Below are 23298 nucleotides of genomic sequence, written 5' to 3' on the forward strand. Positions count from 1 at the left end.
TGTAAAAGGGCCTTAAGAGGATTCAGTCAAGCCTTTCTTTGCTCTGCTCTCCACAGGACTCCCTGACCTGGGCCAGAGCATTGATGAGGGAGTTCTGACCCACAGTGCACAAAGCTGCCAGCACCTCCCATCCCACAAGAACCTTTTCTCCAGACACAGCAGAGGGGCACCTTTGTACCCTAGCCATGCATCCCTTCCAAACACAGCTTCTCTTGAAGGAAATCACAAACTGAGATATATATTTAGCTTGTAACTAAGAACAATTTCCCCTGCTTAGCATTCTCAGGGACACAACTTGTCTCTACTCATGTACCCTCAGATCATGATCTGTGCTGTAGCAACTTATGGTTAACCTAGCAGTTAAGTTATGGTAATGTTCGATCCTCTAGTGACTGACTCCCAGTCCACACTCTAGATCCATTCAAGGTTCCATCAAATTCCAAGCTCATACATTCCCTAAGTGATCATCTCCTCCATTGTTTCCCAACACACTCTTACTGACTTTAGGGCTCACATTGAATTCTTGCACATTTTCTTGCTTGTCCTCCCTCACCTTAGCAATATAGAAAATCTCCTTCATTTCTGTGTGCTATCTCTCCTTTACATCACAATCTTCTCTAAAACCTTCATCATATACTCTTCAGAGAAAAGACAAAGCCAGGAGTTGCTTTTAATTGGAGGGGGGGAAAAAATGAAGGCAGGCCTTAAAGGACTTCTTAGTCCTCCTGTTAGACACTCCAATAACTAAAAAAAGTAACTTTTCATGAGAAGCTTTAAAACCCAGAAACACCCTGCTGAAAATTCATCCTTTCCATACCTAACTAAGCAGAAAACACACTAAGTCTTAGCTGCAGAAGGCTCAGGAATGGAACACAGGAAATTGATGAACTCCCAGAATTAAAACATTTCTGCAAGAAGGGTAGAAATGGTTTGTGGTGGATCCTTTATGGGAGCAGGAAGAGAATAAGAACAACCTTAAAAGATCCATCAGAGAACACATTCAGGGACTGTCTTTCTGCATGATCTGGGAGAACAAGAAATGTCTCATCATTCCAGTGCTTCTCAGTGCAAGAATCACCGAGGACCCTCCACCCAGGTGGGGGCAGCATCTGTCTCCAGAGCAGATATGGGAGAGCACAAAACTCCACCTGAACAAAGATTTAAAAAGAGCATAAAAACAGAGTATAAATGCTAGGGAATGTAACAGAAGACTTCTAGTCTTCTTTATGATCCCAAGTTTGGCAAGTATCAGGCACTCTTAAGAGTATTACACCTGAAGAAATATCTACTAATAAATTTCATCTTAAAATGCATTAACGCATTCTAGCCAAAATAAATAATTGTAAATATGGTACATCAAATTTACTCCCCTTAAGACAGCTTTATCTAATTTTTTAAAATTCATTTTAAAGCCATTCCAAAAATATGATAATTTTATGCTCTATTATGATAATAGTGTTCTACTATCATATGACTAAAAGGAAAACATATACACAGACATTGATATAATAATGACACATGAATGGTTTCACATGCTATTGACTATTGTGATCACATAGTGGATATTTTCCACTCTTTTCAAGAGTCTTCCTCATAACTGCTGGGAGGCAGTAAACTAAGTATTTGTAAGACTGTTTTAAATTTTAAAATCTATTTTTGATCCTTTTTTTTTTTTTTTTTAATTTAGCTGGATACTAATGAGTTTTAATTTTTGCCCCCCAGCCTGTTCTGAGGAAAAAGTACATTCATCTGAGACCTTGTATGGTATACTTAAACCCAGAGCAAATTTTTATGTTCAAGATATAAACCCCAGAAAATACGAATTTATAATGAAAACACTGACAGGCATTTAACCATAGCTGTATGGATGGTTTATGCTATGCAGTATCACTCTTACTTTTATTTTCTTTTGGACCATGTGAACAGACATCTGTAGTAGTACATCTCTGGTGATACACATTGCGGAAAACTATGAGGAAGTTATAACATACATTATAGAAATTCTGTCTCTGAACATAGACAATATGAAACATTCAGTCATACTCAAGTCACACAGAGTTTGACTGCAACTTCCATATTTTGAATCCACAAGGCTAAGGTCTTAACTAGACTTTCGGTCATTAAAGCCATATCTGGCAAACAGTATGCACACAGATATTTCATTGAGAATTTAGAGGAACAAATGCATAAAAATAATTAATATATGCAAATGTTTTCAAGATCTGTTCCTAAATATAATTCTTTATGTTAACACGTTACTGCTAAAAATTCAATTTTGATACCTAGTAATTTCTGTTCACTATTAATTTCAATTTTATGAAAGGACATTCTATTAAAACTTAGAATTAAAGATTTAATAAAAGAGTGAGAAACCATACTATAGTTATTTACTTAATAAAGACTTACACCATATGCCCAACACCATCTTCACACAGATGCATTGTAGTTTAATCTAATGCTAGAAAAGTATAGTTTCCTACTAGTAGTTATTTTAGTAATTAAACACTACACAACAATTTAATATTATCTAGGACTTCATTATATGGAAAAAAAAACCAACCCCAAGTCTACCCCTATAATTTCTTCATCATTACTTTTACTTAATTTTACAAGCACCATAATTTTCTTTGATCTACAGGAGAGGAAAAGCCAAATTATCACATGCAAAAAATGTGATGTAAGCAGCACAACATTCAAGGTGTTAAAGAAATAAAGGGTCTTTTTAAGAAATGAGAACCCATAATAATTAAAAGACACAGCAAAGCAATATAAGCTATCTTTTTACGTTATAGCTTGGTGGTCTGCTTCAGAAAACATATGTACATGGAATCATGACTTGTATCAGTTGCTTCTTAGTATACATAAAGCAGATGAAGTAGTTTTTATACTAAATGTTTGGTGGGGATTCTTGTGATTTTGAAGTGGTTTAAGAAACTTAATTTCTGTGAATTAAATCCTGGCAGGTGCTGAGTGCATCCTACATTTCCAAAGAAATTCAGAACATTCATCTCTAATAAAGTGGGCTCCAGGAGCAACACCTGTGTCACACAACAGACACAATGGAGCTGAGGTCATCATTGACAATGAAGAAACCTTGAACCAATGTGATGGTAGCTTGCATATGGGTAAAGATTTTGGTTCTTTCCCCAGTATTCTTGCTTTTCTTAAAATACCTGTAAATGTTCCTAAGGTCTCAGGGTGTATTTTCTGTATGAATGACTCCTAGATGGGAAGCTTTTCATAGAGCCCTGGGTGTGCAGAACAGCAAATGCCTAGTGCCATCTGCTGGGAGCGCTTGCTCCTGCTCAGACTTGCCATCTTGTCTACTTGTCTACAAAAAATGTTACGGGCAAACAGTGCACTAGGTGTGCACACATTGAAATGTTTAGTCCTAACTTCAGACAAAAAAATATTTAAAAAATACCGTTTTGAAGAACAGATCTGCACTCCAGGTGCTAATATACAAACAGAAAAAGAACAAGTAAAAACACTTCACCAGCACAAGTGAAACTCACAAGTGCTTAGAAAATAGTAGATCAAAGAAGGGACGGGTCATCTCTATTCTCAGATACCTCCCAATAGTATTTAATTAATTTAAATAATTAGGAGGAAGGGGAAGAGAAAAAATATCCCTTGTTTATGATCTACAACTGTATATTAAATATAAATAATATATTGCATTGTGTTACTTTATTCATTACAGGAAGAAGTACCATTCCAAGCATAGAAATTGAAACAATACTTTCATTCAAATCTTTGTCCTGCAGATATTTAACTGCATAGTGTTTAAAACATTGTTTGAAAGCCCAGTTTAGTGCTGTGACAGCACTTTGCTTCCTTACTCTGAGCACGGGTCCCAGAAGGTTAAAAAGTCTCTTTCCATATTGACTTTGCCACTCAATTAGAAGGTGGCCAAATCCCACACTGTCCCAGACTAGGTGGACATATGGCATGGTGGCATGGTTACAGGATTGCAATTCACACAGAACTGGATGGTGGGAAAAGTGTTACTAGCTCAAAGTGTTACATTATAAAAAACTCATGAGAACTTGGGGAGTTTTCTGTATATTCAGAAGCCAAAGTCACAGGGCATTTTGGCATTTAAGCGGATGTTGGCTCTACATTTCCTTCCCATGTTTTATTTGATACATGCTATGCCATTTACTTGCAATCCCATACACCACACACAAAAAACCAAACCAAAGGCAAAGCAAGTCTATGTTACTTTTTAAGCATCTGGGGAATTTAGATTACTCTTAAAATATGTGAGATATGTGATTGTATATTATTCCACTGTTAGCAGATGAATTTGGACTTATTATATATAAATATCAATATATATATCTCAATGAAGTTGTCAGTCAGTGGAACTCAATCTATTAATGGTCCCACAGTTAGAGTTCTAAGGGATGGGAATAAAGAGTAGTGTTAACTTTTTATTCCAAAATGTGACTACTGGATTATGACTGAAAACCAACTTGATAAAACAGCTAATGCAATGTTTTGGAAACAGGTACAGAACAGCAAAACCTTCCATGGGCTGTGTGTGTTTCTAGCTGCTCAGCTTGAAGATCTCCTTTAGAGAGTGGGGACACAAAGACTGAGTGCCCCCGTGTTAAGGCAGACACCAGTAATATGAGCACATATCGAAAGATGCATAATGAGGGCTAAGGAAATTTGCTTACCCAATATTTTTAGGATTTTAAATCTGGCTCAGCAGCAAATATAACAGGAAACCGAGGTCAAGCTGACACAATGTGGGTTATTCTCTCTCTTCCTCAATATGTGTTTGCAGTTCCTATCAAGGTTAATAGGAGTTTTGTGCACATGTGGGGGAAATGGAACATAAATGTTGCAAAAATTGGACTCAGATTTAGTTCAAATAAAATCTAATAAGCTTTAGAAAAATCCATCAGCTTGAAAACTGATGTCCTATCACCAAAAAAAAATCTTTAAAACATCACCTCCATATGCTTGCTAAGTCCAGGTCTGGGAGAAACTGCTTGTAACATTCTGCACTCTTATGAACCAGTTGTGAGTGCAGCACTAACATCCAAGCTGGCCCATTTTTGAGGCTTCAAACAGAGATCAGCCAGGACTGTAACTTTTTTTTTTGGGTGTCAAGAAAATTTCTAGTAATGTTCAAAATTAACTCGGTACAGCTTATATTTTCTCCCACATAACCCCGTACACTGACATTTTACGCTGATATTACAGACTGTTACAATTTAAGTGAAATACAAAATACTTAGGTTCAAGGTTTTCTTGATATAATCAATTCATGGAGATGTGGTCTTATGGCACCCTTCCTAGACCTAATGAACAAACCTAGACCTTACATGAAAAGTACAGCTGCATGTGGGCATTGAATTGCATGTTTTCACTTAGTTATGTAGAGAAGTGTCACATAACTAAGGAATATGGTGTTGGAGGAATGAAAGAATGAAGTTTTAAATTCTACACATTTTTTTTACATGATTTTCAGTATAACACACTTGATTTATAAAAACTGTGAAAAGAAACACATGGACCATAACTATAATATAATGCTAAATATTTTGGAAAATATTTTTAAGTCCTATGATTTAATAGCAATCAATATGTGAAATTCTTTTAGATATTCTCTTTTAAAATTAGGAATGGAATTTAATAAAATATTTTCAGTTTAATTACAAAGTTTTAGCCAAGAATGAGGAAAATAATATAAAATTTAAGAGGAAGAATTTTGGACAAGTCAGCATTTCCAAGCTTCTTAAATTCTCAGATATGAAATTGCTCACTCAACTCAAGTGACTTTTACCAAAAAAAAATTTAAAAAAAGTGTAAATAAACTTCTGCTTCAAAGGAGAATTTAAACAGAACAACCCATAGCACATTGTTTCCTGCAGCAGAGACACCCATTCCTACAAGGGCCTTTATTATGCATGACACAACAAGCAGCACCCATTCAACCTGAGGGAAGCCCACAGGCTCGCAGGGCCACTGGCTGGCTCTTTGTCACCAAATGCAGCAGGTTGAATGCAGACATCACTGTGATATCCTCACCAACAAAACCAGAGGCAAAGAACAGGGGCAAGAGCTGAGTAGGGAAGAAAAAAAAAGAAAAAAAAAATAAAGATGAGAACAAATTAAAACATCAAAAATGTTAAGATACATTCACAGAAAAAAACAATACTTAAAATTTTGTAAGACCACCACATGGGAGCACAACTCTAAATGCACTTTTCTTAGTGCGTTTAACCCATTTTTACTACCCCACCCCCCAACATTTTGATACATATTACACAGTATTCAGTGAAACCATTTTAAAATGCTACAAAGTGAGAGGAACTGGACATTTTTATAGGGGGCCTTCACAACAGCTGCTTTAGATACCCAACTGAGAGCAACTTGGGGTAGGAATCTAATCACAGGTGCAGAGGTACTAAGGAAAAAAACCTTAGAACCTCAGCTAGATAGTAGGAATCCTGCTTGGAACACCCAGGAATGCTGGGCAGATCAAACATGCAGCCTTTTCCTATTTTTTTTTATTTAAACCAAGATCACACTCCGCAACATTTCTGAATGGTGAATGCTGGAAACCAGTCATTGCTAAAAATTGTTCTTTTGATGACTTGTTTTAGGAATGTGACTTTTCATTGTAATAAACTTGCCAGTTATTTTAAAACCATGGCTTTTCAAAGGCAGGAAATAATTCATGTTGTAAACTGTCCATGAGATATATTTAAACAATCTTCCAACCAGTTCAAATATAGCAAACAGAGAGATGGCAGTCATGAGATTTTATTTCAGAAGGGTTTAATGCACAAATACTAATTGTTCCATGCACCCCACAATGGGAAAGAGGAAATGCAGCTGCCTTATAGCCCAGCCATCCACAGCCACAGCTCACTTCAGAATATACGATGTGGGACTGGAGCCAATCCCCAATCAAAATCGGCACTGAAATGCCCTAGGACTCTCGTGGAAGTAGGATCTGGCCCCAAGTAGTTGTGGAGCAGCAGGGCAGGTCTCCCAACCTCCTCTCAGTCTCACCCTTTTGTCTGTGCCAGCCCACGAGCCGCGGGGGCCAGAGCCCTGCCATGGCCCCCAGCAGCGGCTGTGCCAGCGGGGGACAAACTGACCGCGGTCCCGTCCTCAGAATCAGAACGGGATTCTGAGAGGAGCGACACTTACAGAGCGCCCCAAACAGCTGCAGACGCCCCATCCCTGACAGCATTCACTGTCAGGCTGGAGGGGACCCTGAGCAACCAAATGTAGTTGAAGTTGTCCCTGCCCTTTGATGGGGGTCGGATTAGGTGGTCTTTAAAGGTCTCTTCCGAGCTAAACCATTCTGTGATAATTCCATGACTATAACAAGGACCCAGCCCTCAGCCGTATCAATTACCAAACCGGTCTGGAGTGCATCTGAAAGAAACGTGCTCGCATCCACACGCCTCAATTCCGTCGTACCCAAATCAAATTGGTGGCTGCGAGACCCCCGACACTTCCGTGCTGCCCGACGGCGGCGGGTAGGGGGCCGGGTGGGCAGTGCGGGGCAGGCAGCCCGTGAGCGCCGTCACACACTCACAAACACGTCCCTGTCATAGCGGCGGCGGCGGAGCCGCGTGAAAACCCGCGCGAACCCCTGCGGAGCAGACCGCCAGGAGACCGGAGGGCTGCGCGCACCCCCGCCGCACCTCCTACACGGCCCCGCAACCCCGGCACTGCCCCACAGACCCCACACTGTCCCGCAGACCCCACACTGCCCCACAACCCCCACACAGCCCTTCAGACCCCACACTGCCCCGGCACAGCCCCACAGCCCCCATACAGCCCCAAAGACACCACACTGCCCCTCAGACCCCACAGTGCCCCGCAGACCCCACAATGCCCTGCGGACCCCACACTGCCCCGCAGACCCCACAGACTCCTCACACCCCACACTGCCCCATAGACCCCACAGGCTCCTCACACCCCACAGTGCCCCGCAGCTGCGGGTGAGGCCGGTCCCGCGCTCCGGCAGCAGCGGCATCGAGCGCCCCCTGGCGGCTAGCGGCTCGCGGGCGTGTCGCCGCCTAGCGGTCGCCGCCCAGCGCGCTGCTGCGAGGCGCTGCGCTGAGAGCCCGGACCGACACCGCCCCCCTGCCCTCCTCCACCTCCTCCCTCCTTCAACTTTAAACAGCTTAAAGGAAATTATTTTAAATCCATGAGAATTATAAAATAGATCCTGGCCTCTTGAAAATGCCAGGTATTTCAGTGTTCACCAAAACGTTATTATTTACTCTCATGTACTCATAAAGATTTGGAGGATATGCAAGTCCTGAGAGCCCAATAAAATATCACTGAGCACCCATGAAAGTGCTTTATTGCAGTTAATCAGATTTACTCTTTTATTGGTGATGCTTTGATTGCTATTTCTATTTACTCTGTACATTATAGCAATGCCCAGTAGTTCTAGTGGGAGGAGACCTCCTGGTGCCAGGTACCATATGCACACAAACCTTTGCTGCACAAAGCTTACAGACCCCTAGAAGAATGGCTTATGAAGAATTAGTAAGGAAAAGTGCCAAGTCAAACTCATTGCAATTAACATGTTTGGTTTGGAGGTCTTTCATCCCACCCGTCAATTCCCTGGGTATAAAGAACAGATATAGGGAGAATGACAGTAACATTGGGACAGGTTCATATCTTCCCTCTGCTCTTTCTGTGGTGCATGCAAGCTCAGCCATAATCTTTAGCAGGCTCAGGTGCCATGTTTATGTCTCTGATTAACTTAAGAGGAACAGCCAGAGCATGACAAGAAACATAGGAAGAACTCCAGAAAAGGGCGATGTCATTGGTGAAGTGACTGGAGCACAGAGTGTCTGATGAGAAGTAGCTGAGAAGCTGGGGCTGGTTAGCCTGGAGAAGAGAAGGCTCAGGAGTGATGTTATCACTCTCTTCAACTACCTGAAAGAAGGTTATAGCCAGATGGGGCTCAGCCTCTTCTCCCAGGCAGCTAACAGTAGGATGAGAGGACGCAGTCTGAAGTTACGTCAGGGGAGGTTTAGGTTGGGCATCAAGAAGAACTTCTTCACAGAAAAGGTGATTAGACATTGGAATGGGCTTCCCGAGGAGGTGCCATGGTCTAGATGACAAGTCAAAGGTTGGACTCAATGATCTCAGAGGTCTTTTCCAACCTAAAAGATTCTGTGAAAACACCGTTGTGGGAACAGAAGGCTGGTGGTTTAAACTCCCATGCTACACATGCCTAGCCCTCTATAGGTTAAGCAAAGCCCTCATGCTGGTGCTGGAGGTACCTGCCCGAGCCCCAAGTGAGCCCAGCTGTACTAGCACGGTTCCTCACCTTGCCAGTGCTAGGGCCAGGCGGCCTGGGGACAGCAAAGCTAACACAACTGTCACATGTCTGAGCCACAGTGAGTGCCACAGCGCTGCACTTACACCACACACACTTACCACCCCCCATATCTTTATTGCAGTACTGCAATATGCCTCTTTCCTCTAGGACAGATGCTACATGAAGAGGTCAGACCACAACACACAGTTCAGGGAAGGGGACAATGCATTTACACATCACTGTTTGGGTTTATTTTGTTGGATTGCCCTGTTTTAAAAAACACGTGCTGCTTGCTGTGCTGCCTGCAACACCTAGGACACTGTTGGCTCCTCCACAGTTGTCCCTGGGTACCATCAGAGCCCTTGGAGCCCCTTCACTGCACTTCACTCTTTAATAGAGTACATGGATCTCACATCTGTCTGGCTCTCATAAGAAGGACACCATGCTCAACAATAACTTGTGTATCTTTTAAGTAAAGATAATACAAATACAGCAGTAATTATGTCATTAGCTGGGTTTCAGATGCAGTTTTCTAGGATGCACATTTTAACTCCAGGGAAGTCTCCCTTTTAGGAGCCCACTGTTGGCAAATATTAAGAAACTACCAGCTCTCAAAAGCTTCTATATTGTCCATTGTGGACATTCAGGAAACATAAGTTTGGCCCCAAAATTATTAGCTATAAAGTAACATAGGTGGTCTGTCAAATTTGTCCTTCGGAAATTAAGAACTTTGTATGTACTCATGCTATGTTTTTTCAACCTCTGTCTACAATTTGAAAAATTTCTTTGAGTGAAGGACAAATTCAGAGGTTAAATTCTGATATTACCACATCTTGATTTTAAGAGCAGTAGGGGAAACGTCAAGGGTCTTGGGAGCTCATAACACTACTGGCTTAAATTTTTCCATATTCAGTGTTTTTCCTGACAACTCAGCTCCAGAATTCCTAAAATTACATGAGAATCCCAGCTCTCACAAGAAAAAACATGCAGTTTTAGCTCTTTACAAGTAAATTAAAAAAACATTCACAAATTCTTAAGGGAAGGATCAGGGTTTTTTTCTTGCCCCAATAGTAAGACCTTAGTAGTGTGAGGTTTCTACTTTTTTCCAATTTCCCTTCCCCCAGCCCAAAGTCTCTGGCCTCGTTTGGAGGGCAGGAAACAATTAAGAGATAGGCACACACTAGTCAGAGAGCCAGGCTCCCAGGCTCTTCTCAGAAATTCCTATGTCACTGGCAAAAGCAAAGAGCAAAAATATTGCTACACTAAAGAAGGCCAAACAAGTTAGAAAGAAGTAAAGGCCTGGGAGTCTAGTGTACTCAAGTGTTAAATTAACAGTTTAGTTTTTATCAGTATTTGTTTTGTAAAGTTTTGTCAGTCCAACAATAAGTTTGAACAGTTGTTTTGCAAAGGGTTTACTTACTTATTTTGACACAAAGCAAACTATAACCAAATGTTTCCCTGACAAAACTTAGTGAAGTATTTTGTGTATATATATATATATATATATATATATATATATATACATATATATTTCAGTTCTAACATTTGGATATTTGCTTTTATATTTGGCTTTCGCTCACCTAAAGCTGCTGCCAGTCAGAGTCAGCAGACAGGACAGATCAGCTCTCAGGAACTGCAGAAACAAAAGGTGTGGCCTGAAGAAAGAACCACATAAGCAAGTGTTTCAGTAGATCATGTCTTTCTGAATTTGCTTTCTAATCCATCTTTCTGAACAATTATTTACTCCCTAGTCATCTTCCCTTAATACATTCTGTGCTAACACAAAAACCTTGGTCTTTCCTCTTCTCCACACTACGCTTGGTGGCTTTACAGTGTGCAGGTAATATCTCAGGTTTGTCATGGTGTAAGCTAAGGTGCGGACAAAGGCAATGTTGAATAGCTTGTAAGAGATGTTTAATAAACCATTGTGAAGCTGCCAGATGTAGCAGGAGACTGGAGTACAGGAAAGCTTTTCAGCAGGGGCCTGATGACTGCTGGTTATTTATCAGCGAAATAAGTAGGGAAGATTTCCAGTTCCTACTCCAATCCAAGATCTCTAATCCTGAAACTAGCACCCTTTGCAGTGTACAAAGTATTCTTACACTTATATACCTCATTACCTGGGCTGTTCTAGCCTCCCAACAGTCTAAGAGAACCATGAGGAGGCAGCCTTCAGCCCTCAAAAAACCACACATCCTGTGAATATGCATTATGTGCTTCATAATGATATTTTTAGACAACTGCATGTTTCAATGCACCATATTAAAGCATTAAATAAAGTTAAATATTTAAGTGTTAAAAGCATTAGGCACAAATTAGTAAAGGTAAGTGGCAAAAGCCTGGGAAAGGATAGTTTAGATTAGATATTAGGAAGAAATTCTTCACTGTCACTGGAGCAGGTTGTCCAGAGAAGTGGTGAATGTCCCATCCCTGTAAGTGTTCGAGGCCAGGTTGAATGGGGCTCTGAACAACCTGGTCAAGTGGGGGGTGTCTCTGCCTACAACAGAGGTTTTTTGAACTAGATGATCTTTAAGGTCTCTTCAACTCAAACCATTCTGTGATTCTATGAAATTTACCTTTAAAGAGAGATTTTAGGCTCTGGATCTTCATGTGCTTGTACATCTGTTGATAATGCAAACTAGGTGTCATCGAAAGTTTGTGATTTGCTATTCGCTATTAAAATACCGTACTAAAGCTCACTGATGAGAATAAAATACTTTAATAATTAACAGCTAGGATAACCATAACCATAACCAAATTTAAGCTTCTCAAAGACTTAGAAGAGGAATAAAACATTCTAAATGAAATTAATTGCATTAACCTTACAGGTCTATAGAGGTACTGTAGCATATAACTTGCATGCTTGTCAGCATATATTCCCCCCCCCTCCCCCCATACAATATTAGCTTCTCAATTACAGCCACAAAAATCTGAAGTATTAGACCTGAATTCCAACTCTACTTTCAAGACTCTCAATTAAAGCGTGTTCCCCTTAGCTGCTTGTGCTGGAATGTGCAAACCAAATGGCAATCCTGTCTACCTTTAGGAAGTTTACACTGTGCCCTGATAAAAGAGGTAATTGCTGCCATACCTTGTAATATATGAATGGAACACCAGGAAACATCAAGGTTTAAACTTGAAGTTAGTACTGCTATTAGAAAGGAACCTAAACAGTGAAATTCAAAACCTCTTTGTTTTCTTTAATTTTACATATTCTTTTATATTGGATTTTGTTCTTAAAACCCTTCCCAGAGCAACTGAAACTCCAGCTTATAAAACCTTTCTGCAAAACGCACATAAAACATTTTCAAATACCAGTTTGGCTCACATATGCTTTAGGATACTGTCAGATCCAGGTGTTTCAATGGCCCTTACTGATAGGAATGATCATTAAAGCAACCAGAGAAGTCACTAACTGGGGAGTCTATTCAGTGCTTCATAACATGAACTGCAGCAGTTGTCCCTGCACCTGCAGAGCCAGCAGGGCTGGAGGTGGCAGACGCCTGCCTGGGCACAACAAGCATGACACACAACACGGCTGCTCAAGCTCGAGGGGTGCACAAGGCCCTCCCCAGTCCCATGGCTTCCTCACGGTGCCCACAGGCTAGTCCTCCTTCTCCTGTGAAATAAGGTTATGAGGTTATACAGTCCAGTCTACTGATGCTCCTGAGGTATCCTTTTCATATTCTAGCTGTGTAGTTGCAGCAGCAACGCCTTCTATATTCCTTCTGTTAATGGTGAGAGTAGGGAAGGAAGAAGAAAAGTCTTAAGGTTGAGATCAGACAAAAGCCAGAGGAAAGCAGGAAAAGAGAATGAGCAGAAATGCTCATCTGCTCACACTGAGTCCCCCTCTGCGATACACAACTGACAAGCATTGCCTTACGGACTAATACCCTCCATACTTTATCCTTAGGCTGCTTGGTGCTTAGGGAGGATAGTAAAATGGAAGGAGATTTCATTAATGTAGAGACAAGATATGCAAGCCTTGTGAACAAGAGATGAAATGGGAAAAGTGAAACTGCAAAGAGACACAAAAAAGCAGCAACCCCAAGGAAGAGAAGAAACATGACAAGAAAGGAGTCCCCCAAACCCAGGATGAAAGAGGATTCTTGGCTAAGGGCAGAAACCAGTGAGTCTCTCAGTCTTGCAAGTGCTCATACATCTATCATTTGCAGATTGTTTCCTAATAGTTAGGACTAGCAATACTTCACAAAGGAAAGTAAATATAGGCCAATTGGGATTCCCCCACCCACTCCTGCTCCTCCTAGATCCGATGCACTAAAATAGTGCTGAGCTGCACTTTCATTTTCCCTGACTTGGTAGCCTGCCAACATACAGCACATTCCTTTTACGGCAGTGAGTTTATAACTACAACAGTCATAAACTATTCTTAAATGGGTCTTTTCCGAGAATCACCATCCTTTCAACATCTTGAAAAATTTCTCATCTTATCCATTCCAGGCAGTCCTCTCCAGCAGAGTTGTAAAGATTTAATTGCTTCTGGTCCTCAGATGATGAGATACAAGTGTTCTGGAAATAACCTTTTTATTTAACAATTCCTACTGGCAAGACCAAAAGCTTTTTTTTTTTTTGTGTTGCACACCAATAAAGGATTCATTCTCAATATTAAAAGAAAAAAATAAATATTAAAAACTTCTGGGTTACTGCTGTGAATAGAACTATCCAAGGGGTACCCCTAGCACTTGAAGTCATGAAACCTATTTTTGCTATCAGGTTGGTTTGATTAGGTATGTCTCCTTTTCTGCCACTATTTGCATTGTCAGGCTTACTAATACAGCAGAGATAACAAGCTTTCTATTCTATTTTTAATTTGGGACAAATCCCATGCATCATGTTAAATACAACTTCCTTTTATAGCAAGGAACAGAAGCCCTTCAACAGAAATTTATACTCTGCTTTTCTGAAACACCTTTGTACTAGCTTTTAGTTTTCAATTAAAAAACCCCAAAAACTAATTTTGAAGATTAAACAAATGCAGCATTTGGAATTGGCATTCTTTTAAATAGCGTTACACATTACTCTGTAACTCAGCAGACTTTTTCTCACCTTACAAAGATTATTTGCCTGGGTAACAATGCACAATAGATACATGACATGAACAGTTTCTCTTAGGTAGAATGTCTCATAAATGAAGCGAAGAGAAAGTCTCCAGCTAACTGGCATGACTTAACAGGACTTCAAAGCAACACAACAAAACAGTGCACTCTTTTCAGAAGAGCACCATCTCACTTGTTCCACGAGAGGCGTGCAAACCAGCCCTGCAGAGGTTTGTTTGCTGAGCGTGCACTCCCGACCCGTGTGGCACGCACAGACTGCGGGAGAGATGAAGGAAGCGGCCACTTCTGCTGCACAGAGAAAATGAATTCTCAAACATCACAGACCACATAAATTTGATGGCTGTCTTTTACGTTTTTATGTTTCTTTGTTGTAAGGAAATGCAGAAATGACACCTACTAGTCCACTGAAGGAGTCAAAGTCCCTGAACACATCAGACCAGAAGAGTTGTGATTCCAGATATGGTTTTGTCCTCCAGTTTAATGAGCTCTCAGAGTAAAATCTGTACCAGGGAATAAAAACTCCCAACACTCCCTGCCACAGCAGGAAACTAAGGCATTCTCAATGGATGTCATGGAGTTATTACAGTGTATATGGGAAATAACCAACAAACAATCAATAGGTCTATTGCAAGCAGATTTTAAAGATATTTAAAACTCTTTTAATTGAAAAAGTGGTTAGTGCTAATATCTGCCTACATGTATATGCAGATAATGTGCTTATAGATGCCTAACAACCCGCTAGGAAAATAAATTTCCAGTGCAAAAGATGCTTTTGTTTTGTTTGTGTCATTTCATTCATTCTGCATTCTTTAGCACAAACCATTTGAAAGCTGAATTATCTCCCTGTATTTGTATTATTTCCGACTAGAGAAAATAAAATTTTTAGATCAGTCTCTGAACCAGAACTGAGTATCTTGTATATTGTAAAAATGTTTTTAAGTAAAGGGTTTATAAAATTTAGTTATGATCTGTCAGATAGTAATACCTCATCTCAGAGCAATTCAGGTGGTGGTTTCTTTTTTTATCATCCCAGCTGTTAGAAAAGCACTTCGAGTTAAAGACATCATAGCTGCCAATCTCTCTCCAGCAGTCTCCCTTACATGGAAATTTTCCACGTGGCTTTCTCTACACGCCAATACCGCTCCTCACCACCGAGCGGTGCCAGCTGCCTTTGGTACAAGTTACACACTGCACAGCCCCGTGAGTTGTCCTTCAAACATCCTCAGCACACACAGCTCTACGCATATGTCAACAGAACGAAAGCATCCTTTAAAAATGCAACTTTGATCACGCAGATTGTGTCACGACGGTATGCAGAGCAGCCTTATGAATATACAAGAAAACCTCAGCCTTTTATCCAAAAATATTTTTTTAAAATTATACCATATAGAGGGTCAGACATTGCACAAATAACAAACAAACAAACAAACAAAAAACAAACATAAAAGAATGCCTTACGCACTGCAATAGGAACATTTATAATCCAAAAACCAAAGAAGCCTTATGCAGCTGAAAACAACCCCAAACATCTAATACATAACAAAATAAAATACCATAAAGTAAAACAGAAACTCCTAAGTCTTCTCTTGTCAAGGTTGTGTTTTTATTTTTATGAATAGCAGTGAGACGACACCACAGCAGGTAAGGAAAGTACAACCTAAGCTTTGAGTGAATACTGAATGTCAATGGCTGAAAAGTGAGAGAACAAGGAAAACTGATTCTATCCTAACAGCAATAAATTTGATTCAAATATAAAGACCACTTGATTTTAAACCACTACCCAAACTTTCTGCCATTTAATAACTAGGATTATATGTACATCTACCTGTATTTAGGTAATTAAAGGGATAAAAAACATTTATTCAAGACTGTACTTCTTACAAGAGAAAATGTCATAGAGCCATAAAATCACAGAATGGGTTGAGTTGGAAGGGACTTTAAAGATCATCTGGTTCCAGCTCCTCTGCCAAGGGCAGGGCCACCTTCCATTAGACCATATTGCTCAAAGGCCCATCCAGTCTGGCCTCAAACACTTCCAGGGATGGGGCATCCACCACTGCTCTGGGCAACCTGTTCCAGTGCCTCACCACCCTCACAGTCAAGAATTACTCTCTAATGTCTAACCTAAGCCTCCTCTCAGTTAAAAGCCAAATGGCCCCTTGTCCTGTCAGTCCAGGTCCTTGTGAAAAGTTCCTCTCCAGCTCTCTTGTAGCTCCATTTAGGTACTGGAAGGGGCTCTAAGGTCTCTCCAGAGCCTTCTCTTCTCCAGGCTGAACAAACCCAGTTCTCTCAGCCTGTCTTCACAGAAGAGGTGCTCCAGCCTCTGAATACCTTCCAAAGACAAACATTTTCAATGGAAAATGTCATGTGGAATCTCTGAGCTGAATTGTGATTTTCATTCCGGTGCAGTTTAAAAGTCCATAAACACAGCATTTCATTTTTTTAATTAGCTAAATGTAGTTACACTGTCTGTGCCGCAAAAGCATCTACACCTTTAGGCATCCTAAAGTTATTCTTCAAATCTTGAACAAAAGAAGTACTAATTCTAGCAAAAACTGCTTAAATTATTTCCCTTCTCTTCAATTCTATTTGAAGTGTCCAAAACACAAAGTTATCTCTTCCACATCTTTTAATTGATTGAAAATATCTATTCAACTTTACATTTTTGTCAATCCACATTTCCCTGTCCTAAATGCATTCAAAAGGCAAAAATACTCATCCTATGAGTATTTATGAATCCTCCAGCTGGACTTAAAATAACCATGCAAAACCTTTCCTGCAGGGCAAAAAGCACTTACCTTAGGAAGAAAACCCCATAAATATTTCCTCCTGCTCTGCTAAAGCAGACTTACAGCAGTGCTAGGCTTAGCAGCAGCCACACAGGCATGCGTGGAACCCCCCCTTCCCCTCTTCCCTCAACCTTCGGCTACTTTCAAGGCTTTGTAATTTAGCTTCCCTCTGGATCAATAGCCTAAGATAAATGTTGATGTTTTCTTTGCATAATCTGTCCCTAAAAGTGACATCTGTTCCACTTCCTTCAGCAGAGGCAGCAGCAGGCACCCACAGGCAGCCCCCCCCCAGCCACAGCCCGCTGTCAGGAACTTCATTAAGCATTGCCCCAAAATGCAGTTTGTTTCTGTCCTACTTGGACTCACGCTCTAAAAAAAGAAAATCCTGCACTTAAACCATCAGGGCCCGTCTTTCCCATCTTGGTCTTGATATTTCACACCACCCTGAGACATCAGAAATTCCTAAGCAACTCAGCCATGCCCCCAGAGCATCCTCCCCCCAGCACAGGGCCCTTCTCCTATGGTTCACTTCAGCACATCTCAGTGAGGGCCCTCAGCATCCCCAATCAGGATAAAACAATGAAGCTCTATGTCCACCTGAAGTATTTTTGAAATAATAATTACTGACTAGAATTCTAATACATTTGTTCAGTATGTTATTTTTATAGCCTTGGCATGTATGTACAGATTCACATTCTCTTACAGTTTTCTATATGTTTGAAAATTCTCTGTAGTTGCTCAGCAAAACAACTAAGAAAATTAATAACCCATAACCTATAATCAGTTAAGCCCATCTGCAAATTTCACACTTTGTAACCCAATACAAAGAAAATAAATGCAACACATCTTATTATCAGGTTGGAAATAGGACTGTTTAAGAAACAGCAGAGGCAATTGCCTGAAGCAGTTACAGTGACTACTTTCAAACTTGAAATCTGTTGTGCAGACCTTGCTCTACACAAAAATTGTCACTAGAGCTGCCAAAACTCCTTTTTCTTTTTCTTTTTCTTAGAAATCTTTATCGAAGTCTATCAAACTTTCCATCTCATACTTAGGAACTACACCTCAGGTACTTTAGCTGCATAAATATGAGACTATCAGAAATTAGGAATACTAATGTTGATCACTATATTCCAGGATGGAGCTGTCCTGTGTGCCTGAAATGTTTCCCTGAGGTTGCACTTCCTCTTCTGACAGATTAGGAAATTTATTCTAAGTGTTTGGGAAACAAGGAGAGGAAATTGTTCAGAAAAGAGAATGTACCTTCAAAGATTTTCGAAAGGCTTTTCCCTTTACAAAATCTCAAGAGGAAGAGGATAATATCCATTTTTAGAAAGGAAGAAAAGACTGACTGGTAAATTACATGGCCATAGATATATCCTCAACACACAGAAAGCTTTTGAAACAAAATACTAAACAATCCATAAGCAGGCAGTGAAAATTAGAAAGCAGTAACCCATCATGATGGGCTTGCCAAAATCTAACCCCATAACTAACATACTTTCCTTCTTTCCTTGCACTCTACAGACAGAAGGAAAGCAGCAAATCAAACAGACCTCAAATATAAAATACTTCTAGACAAAGCAAATTGGAAAAGCACTTTCCTTTTGGATCAAGGTCCTATACCACAGGTGCAGACCTGCTTAAATAAACACACTCACTCAGCACTTCTACTGCCCAGGGCCAAAACCTATCAAGTAGTCCTACCAAAATTGCAGAGACACCAGCCTTACAGGGAGTGTGAAACACCCCTGAAGAGTTGAGCAGAACTCAAGATGGATTTAATAGATTGCAGAAATTGTCAAAAACCAGCAAGATAAAATTCAATACAGCCAAATACAAAGAATCACATTTGGACTTTAAAAGAAAACTTCAAATGCATAAGACAATCAAAAGTAAGAATGCCAGACTAGCAGCAGTACAGCAGAAAAGGTTGTAAAGGTTACAGTCACAATAAATTGAGCCAACAGTGTGAAATTATTAGAAAAAAATAAAGAGTAACAATCTGGAGTTTATTAAAAAGAGAAACATAATACATAACAGGAGGGACTGGGGAGGAAGTCTGATCTGCTCAGTAGCAGTGAGGTATCAGTTGGAAAATGCTTCTGGTTTGGGGTGTAGGACAGAGACAGTCAAGGAAAGCCCAGAGGAGAAGTAAAAACAAAAAGAGTGGTTCAGAAAGCCAAATCCCTGCAAAAATTTTTGAGCATTGGGTTTGTTTAGTCTACAAGAGTGATTGTGGAAATGGGATAATACTCTGAAAATCTTCCTCTCATCCAAAATAGCATTACATCACTCATCTATTACACTGTCTTTATTACTGCCACAGTTATTACTTGACTGTCATTAGAGCAAAATGTACTGGTCTATAATTCGTATGTAACTGAGCAACAAAAAGGGCTTGTTTTTCCCCTGACAGCTACTGTATCTCACATTTTAAGTCTTCACAGGAAGAGCCTAGAGTCTTGCAAAATATCTATTGTAATCCTTCCCAGCATGGTTCAACAACTGGTAGAATAAATTGGTACAAACCAGCACCTCTCTCAAGTTCAGAGGCAAGTAGCAAAGCTGCCTTGTATTTTTGGATGAGGGATGCCAGGTAGCAGTTTATAGATACCAAGAGCATATGGTGGGTCCTTTTCCCAGTGAGGCCCTAATTTGCTACAAGGTCTTGTCCCTTCTGTGAGCTTGCCTTTAAGTAAAAGCAGGAGTACACAGAACAAGCACTACACAAACAATCTGGTTTCTCCCATGAAAAGAGATGTTAAGAGGTGTGCTGCCAGCACAGTGTATTTTTCCACCGCGTACACACAATTTCTGATGACACATTGATTTTAATTCTGAAAAGAAAAAAAAAAAAAAAAAAAGAAGAAGAAGATACAGTCTAAAAGTACATAGCAGTTAAACATTAAGGCTTTGACCAACAGGGCTGATTTTCCTTTTCTGCAGCCATTCAAAAGCAGAGACAATAAAGCTATAGAAAACCCAAATAATTTTATTTGTGGAGCTTCTGAATTTGCATCTAAGGGCTTTAACTTCACACAGTTGACTGATTCACCTCTATTTTTCCACCTGTCCTTGAGCTGGCAGCCAAAGCAACTGCTCCTGTCTTATTCCCACCACTCTCTCACATTTGTGCTACAGCTGACAGTGCTGTTGGTGTGCAGGAGTGAAAGCCCAACAAATCTGACCTGCAAGCCTCGGTTTCAGCACTGTGCAGACTGGATCAGTGCACTACTAAAGCACCCATTAGTATAAATGCAACTTGAACTGAGTGTAAGCTCTGACTGTTCATCATCAGGACGCAGTAGGATGGATCTGCATTGGGTTTATATTTAATATCAAGCTTCCTCTCAGCAGCAGGATGGTGACAATCTGACCCAGGCAGCAAAGCCTGCTTGTATATTCAACCATTTTTCTTAGCCAACTGAGCAACTTTATATCAAGCCAATGCTTGCTCTTGAACCAGCTGCAAGAAAGCCAAGGCCAGACTCACTGTGCTGCACAAACTGAAAGAGACATCCATGTGGCTCCCACCCACCAACCCACCTTGAAGGTGCTCGGAGTTGTTAAAGTCACCTACACTCTCTGTGCAGGCAGCTGGAACAGCCTTGCCTGTGGATTTCCCTGAGAACCACATACTGGGGAACGGAGAGGAACAAGAACAGGGCAACCCCTCAGCCAGAAGGAACGCTCTGTGGGCTGTTTCCTTTTGGCAACGACTGGCACAGATCACTTCCCCAGGAAGCTGCTAAGGTTCCATGTGTTGAATTTTTTTTTCCATTTTCATTGTGTGGTGGGAGTGAAAGTGGTGGCATTTGGCAGCCACATTCCATCAGCGCTATTGTTATTCCCTGGTAGTAGGGATTTGTTTTCCATCAGGTGAAATGCAAAGGCGTTGTCCCCTTTTGGAAGAACACAGTGTTAAAGAGACCCATGGGGAAATATTTCCAAATGCCATGCATGACATTACTCTTAAAATTTCTTGGATGAGGTAACACTTCCCAACAAAACAATGTGTGAGCACGCTATGTACATTTTGCTAAACTGCTGCCCACAGTTCAAAGAAATCATCACTCCTGATGTTCAGATGCTACTGAAAGGAAAAAGCAAACTGGGGACCTCTGCAGAAGTCCTGTCCTTAGATTTTGTCTGTGCAACACTCAACAGCTGACTCATGTTTAAATCCAAAACCTTCTGGAAATAAAGAAGTACTTATGCTATTAATTATTCTACAAAACAATGCTAAACTATAATTTAAGTCTGTGAGGACAGCAAAACTGTGTTAGTACCTTATAAGTGTAAGTATTGTTCTTGCCTGTTTTGGGCTAGTATCGTTCAATTCCTCAGATCTTAAAATCCTTATTGCAAAAAGCCTCTTTATTCCCAGTTCCAGTTGCTAGATTGTGTGGTTTTCAGATAATGCTGAATTGAGGTTGCTAAATGAGAACCAGAAGGCTGGAGTTAAGCAGATAAATTATAATTTCCAATTACCTCACCATAAAAGGGGTTCCCAAAGAATTCTTCTACCCTATTTTCATGCAAAAAATACAGATCAGCATCCTCACACACTAAAGACACAAAAATCCTTGCTAAAATACACAATGACATTCTTCAATTTCTGGTAGAAGTTAATAAAGCAGTATGTGTTTCCTTCCTTTTCTTAAGTGCTTAGTTGAAAATTAATTTTAAAACACTGCTAGTTGGTTATACATTCACAAATTTCCATAGAGAAGGACTTAAATCTTTAGTTTTGTGTTTTTTTAAAAAGCTAGTACATATTAATAGCTCACTGAGAACCAAAGATTCTTCTGAGGGAAATGAAGCCTCTGAAAAGGTAACAATAATTCCTACCAAAGCAAGGTGAATAAGGGAAGGGAAAATTAACGTGTCACTTCTTACTCTATGAGGCAACAAAAAAAGTGCCCCAAAAGCTCTCAGGTTTTTTGTTGTTCTGTTTAAAAGACCTCTGTCTTGTGTGGAGAAAGTAACCTTGAAATAACTCCATGTAAGGACGTGAGAGCTCCCGAGCAAGAAAACACCCTATTTCTGTCTGGCCTTGCGGTTTGTTCCAAAATAAGCATACCAACTTCAGAGTTACTCAGGCAAAGATAAATCCACACCTGACTTTATTTGACAGTAATTCCTAATTACAATGCCATAAACACACCAGGAATTTGAAGGTCCATTTTTGTTGGGGTCTTTTGGCTAAGGAACCCTTAAGCTAGAGCTAGACCCAGCTATAATTAGGCCAATGTTTATCCCACTTTCCTATCAGTTAAAGCCTCCATAGCTTAAGTTCATACACAGCTTTGGTGCTGCCCAAACTGCAGCTTTAAACAAACAAAAAGAATAATAATAAAAAGGGGGAAAGAAGGTCATATTCCCTACCTATGACTAATATAATGCTGCATGTAGCTTAAGAGTTGCTCTGTAATGAGGACACACTCACTTGAATTATGCAGCTCAACAAAGCTATCTCCAAATTGGATGGCTTTGCTGCATTGCTGGCTTGTAGCAATGCCAGTCAGATGCAGACAGGCAGACTTCTTAACCTTCTGTCTGAGAAGATTAAATCCTTAACAGAGAATTCTCTTCTCTTCCCCTACTGACTCTTACTATCCCATCTTTTAAAACAAGTAACAAAAGCACTGTTAACAACCCACCTAATAGAGAAATTCTGTTTTCTGGCATTTCTAAGGTAATAAATAGGCTGGATCTCCAATGATACAGACACAAGTATCAGCTTACAAAGCTAACAAAACATGAGTAGGTAAACAAGATCCTCCCATACCTTCATAAATAACAGGGCAAAGGACCAAATACCTCTCTCACGTGCAAGCTGGCCCTTACCAAACAGCTGTAAGGAATTCATACTGTATGTACAAACAAAAAATAAGGAATTCTCACAGCATGTACTGACATAAACATCTGAATTAACTAACCCCTGTGTGAGCGTGTAATTGCTACCACTTGGAAAAATGAGCAAGGTCATTCAGTCAAAAGACTTTATTTTTGTCTAGGATCAACTGCTTTATATGGCTTTGCTACCAAATATAGAAACATTAGCCCATCTACAAAGGCACTATTTTTAAAGATTGCGCCTTTAGAA

The 23298-nt window shown here is 40.3% G+C and overlaps 1 protein-coding gene across 14 annotated transcripts in view; it reads right to left on the minus strand.

The window, feature by feature from the left end:
- MSRB3 (methionine sulfoxide reductase B3) overlaps positions 1 to 23298 on the minus strand; it is a 205654-nt gene that overhangs the window by 180269 nt on the left and 2087 nt on the right. For 10 of the 14 annotated variants that reach the window (XR_015772589.1, XR_015772588.1, XM_088055782.1 and 7 more), the window contains exons 2-3: positions 5953 to 6079; positions 1898 to 1969 (exon numbers count right to left, since the gene is read on the minus strand). Coding sequence is in view for 12 of the 14 variants with exons in the window: in XM_088055786.1 (XP_087911912.1) it covers positions 1898 to 1969; positions 5953 to 6079 (199 nt within the window). In the remaining 2 variants the exon portion in view is untranslated. Of the gene's footprint in view, positions 1 to 1897; positions 1970 to 5952; positions 6080 to 10899; positions 10975 to 23298 lie in introns of all 14 variants that reach the window. The other 4 variants (XM_014249007.2, XM_014249006.2, XM_014249008.2 and 1 more) reach the window with 2 other exon arrangements.

Source organism: Pseudopodoces humilis, chromosome 5 (genome assembly GCF_049639895.1).
Source record: "Pseudopodoces humilis isolate 2021_Gansu_Grassland_sample_001 chromosome 5, ASM4963989v1, whole genome shotgun sequence".
NCBI classification, from domain to species: domain Eukaryota; kingdom Metazoa; phylum Chordata; class Aves; order Passeriformes; family Paridae; genus Pseudopodoces; species Pseudopodoces humilis.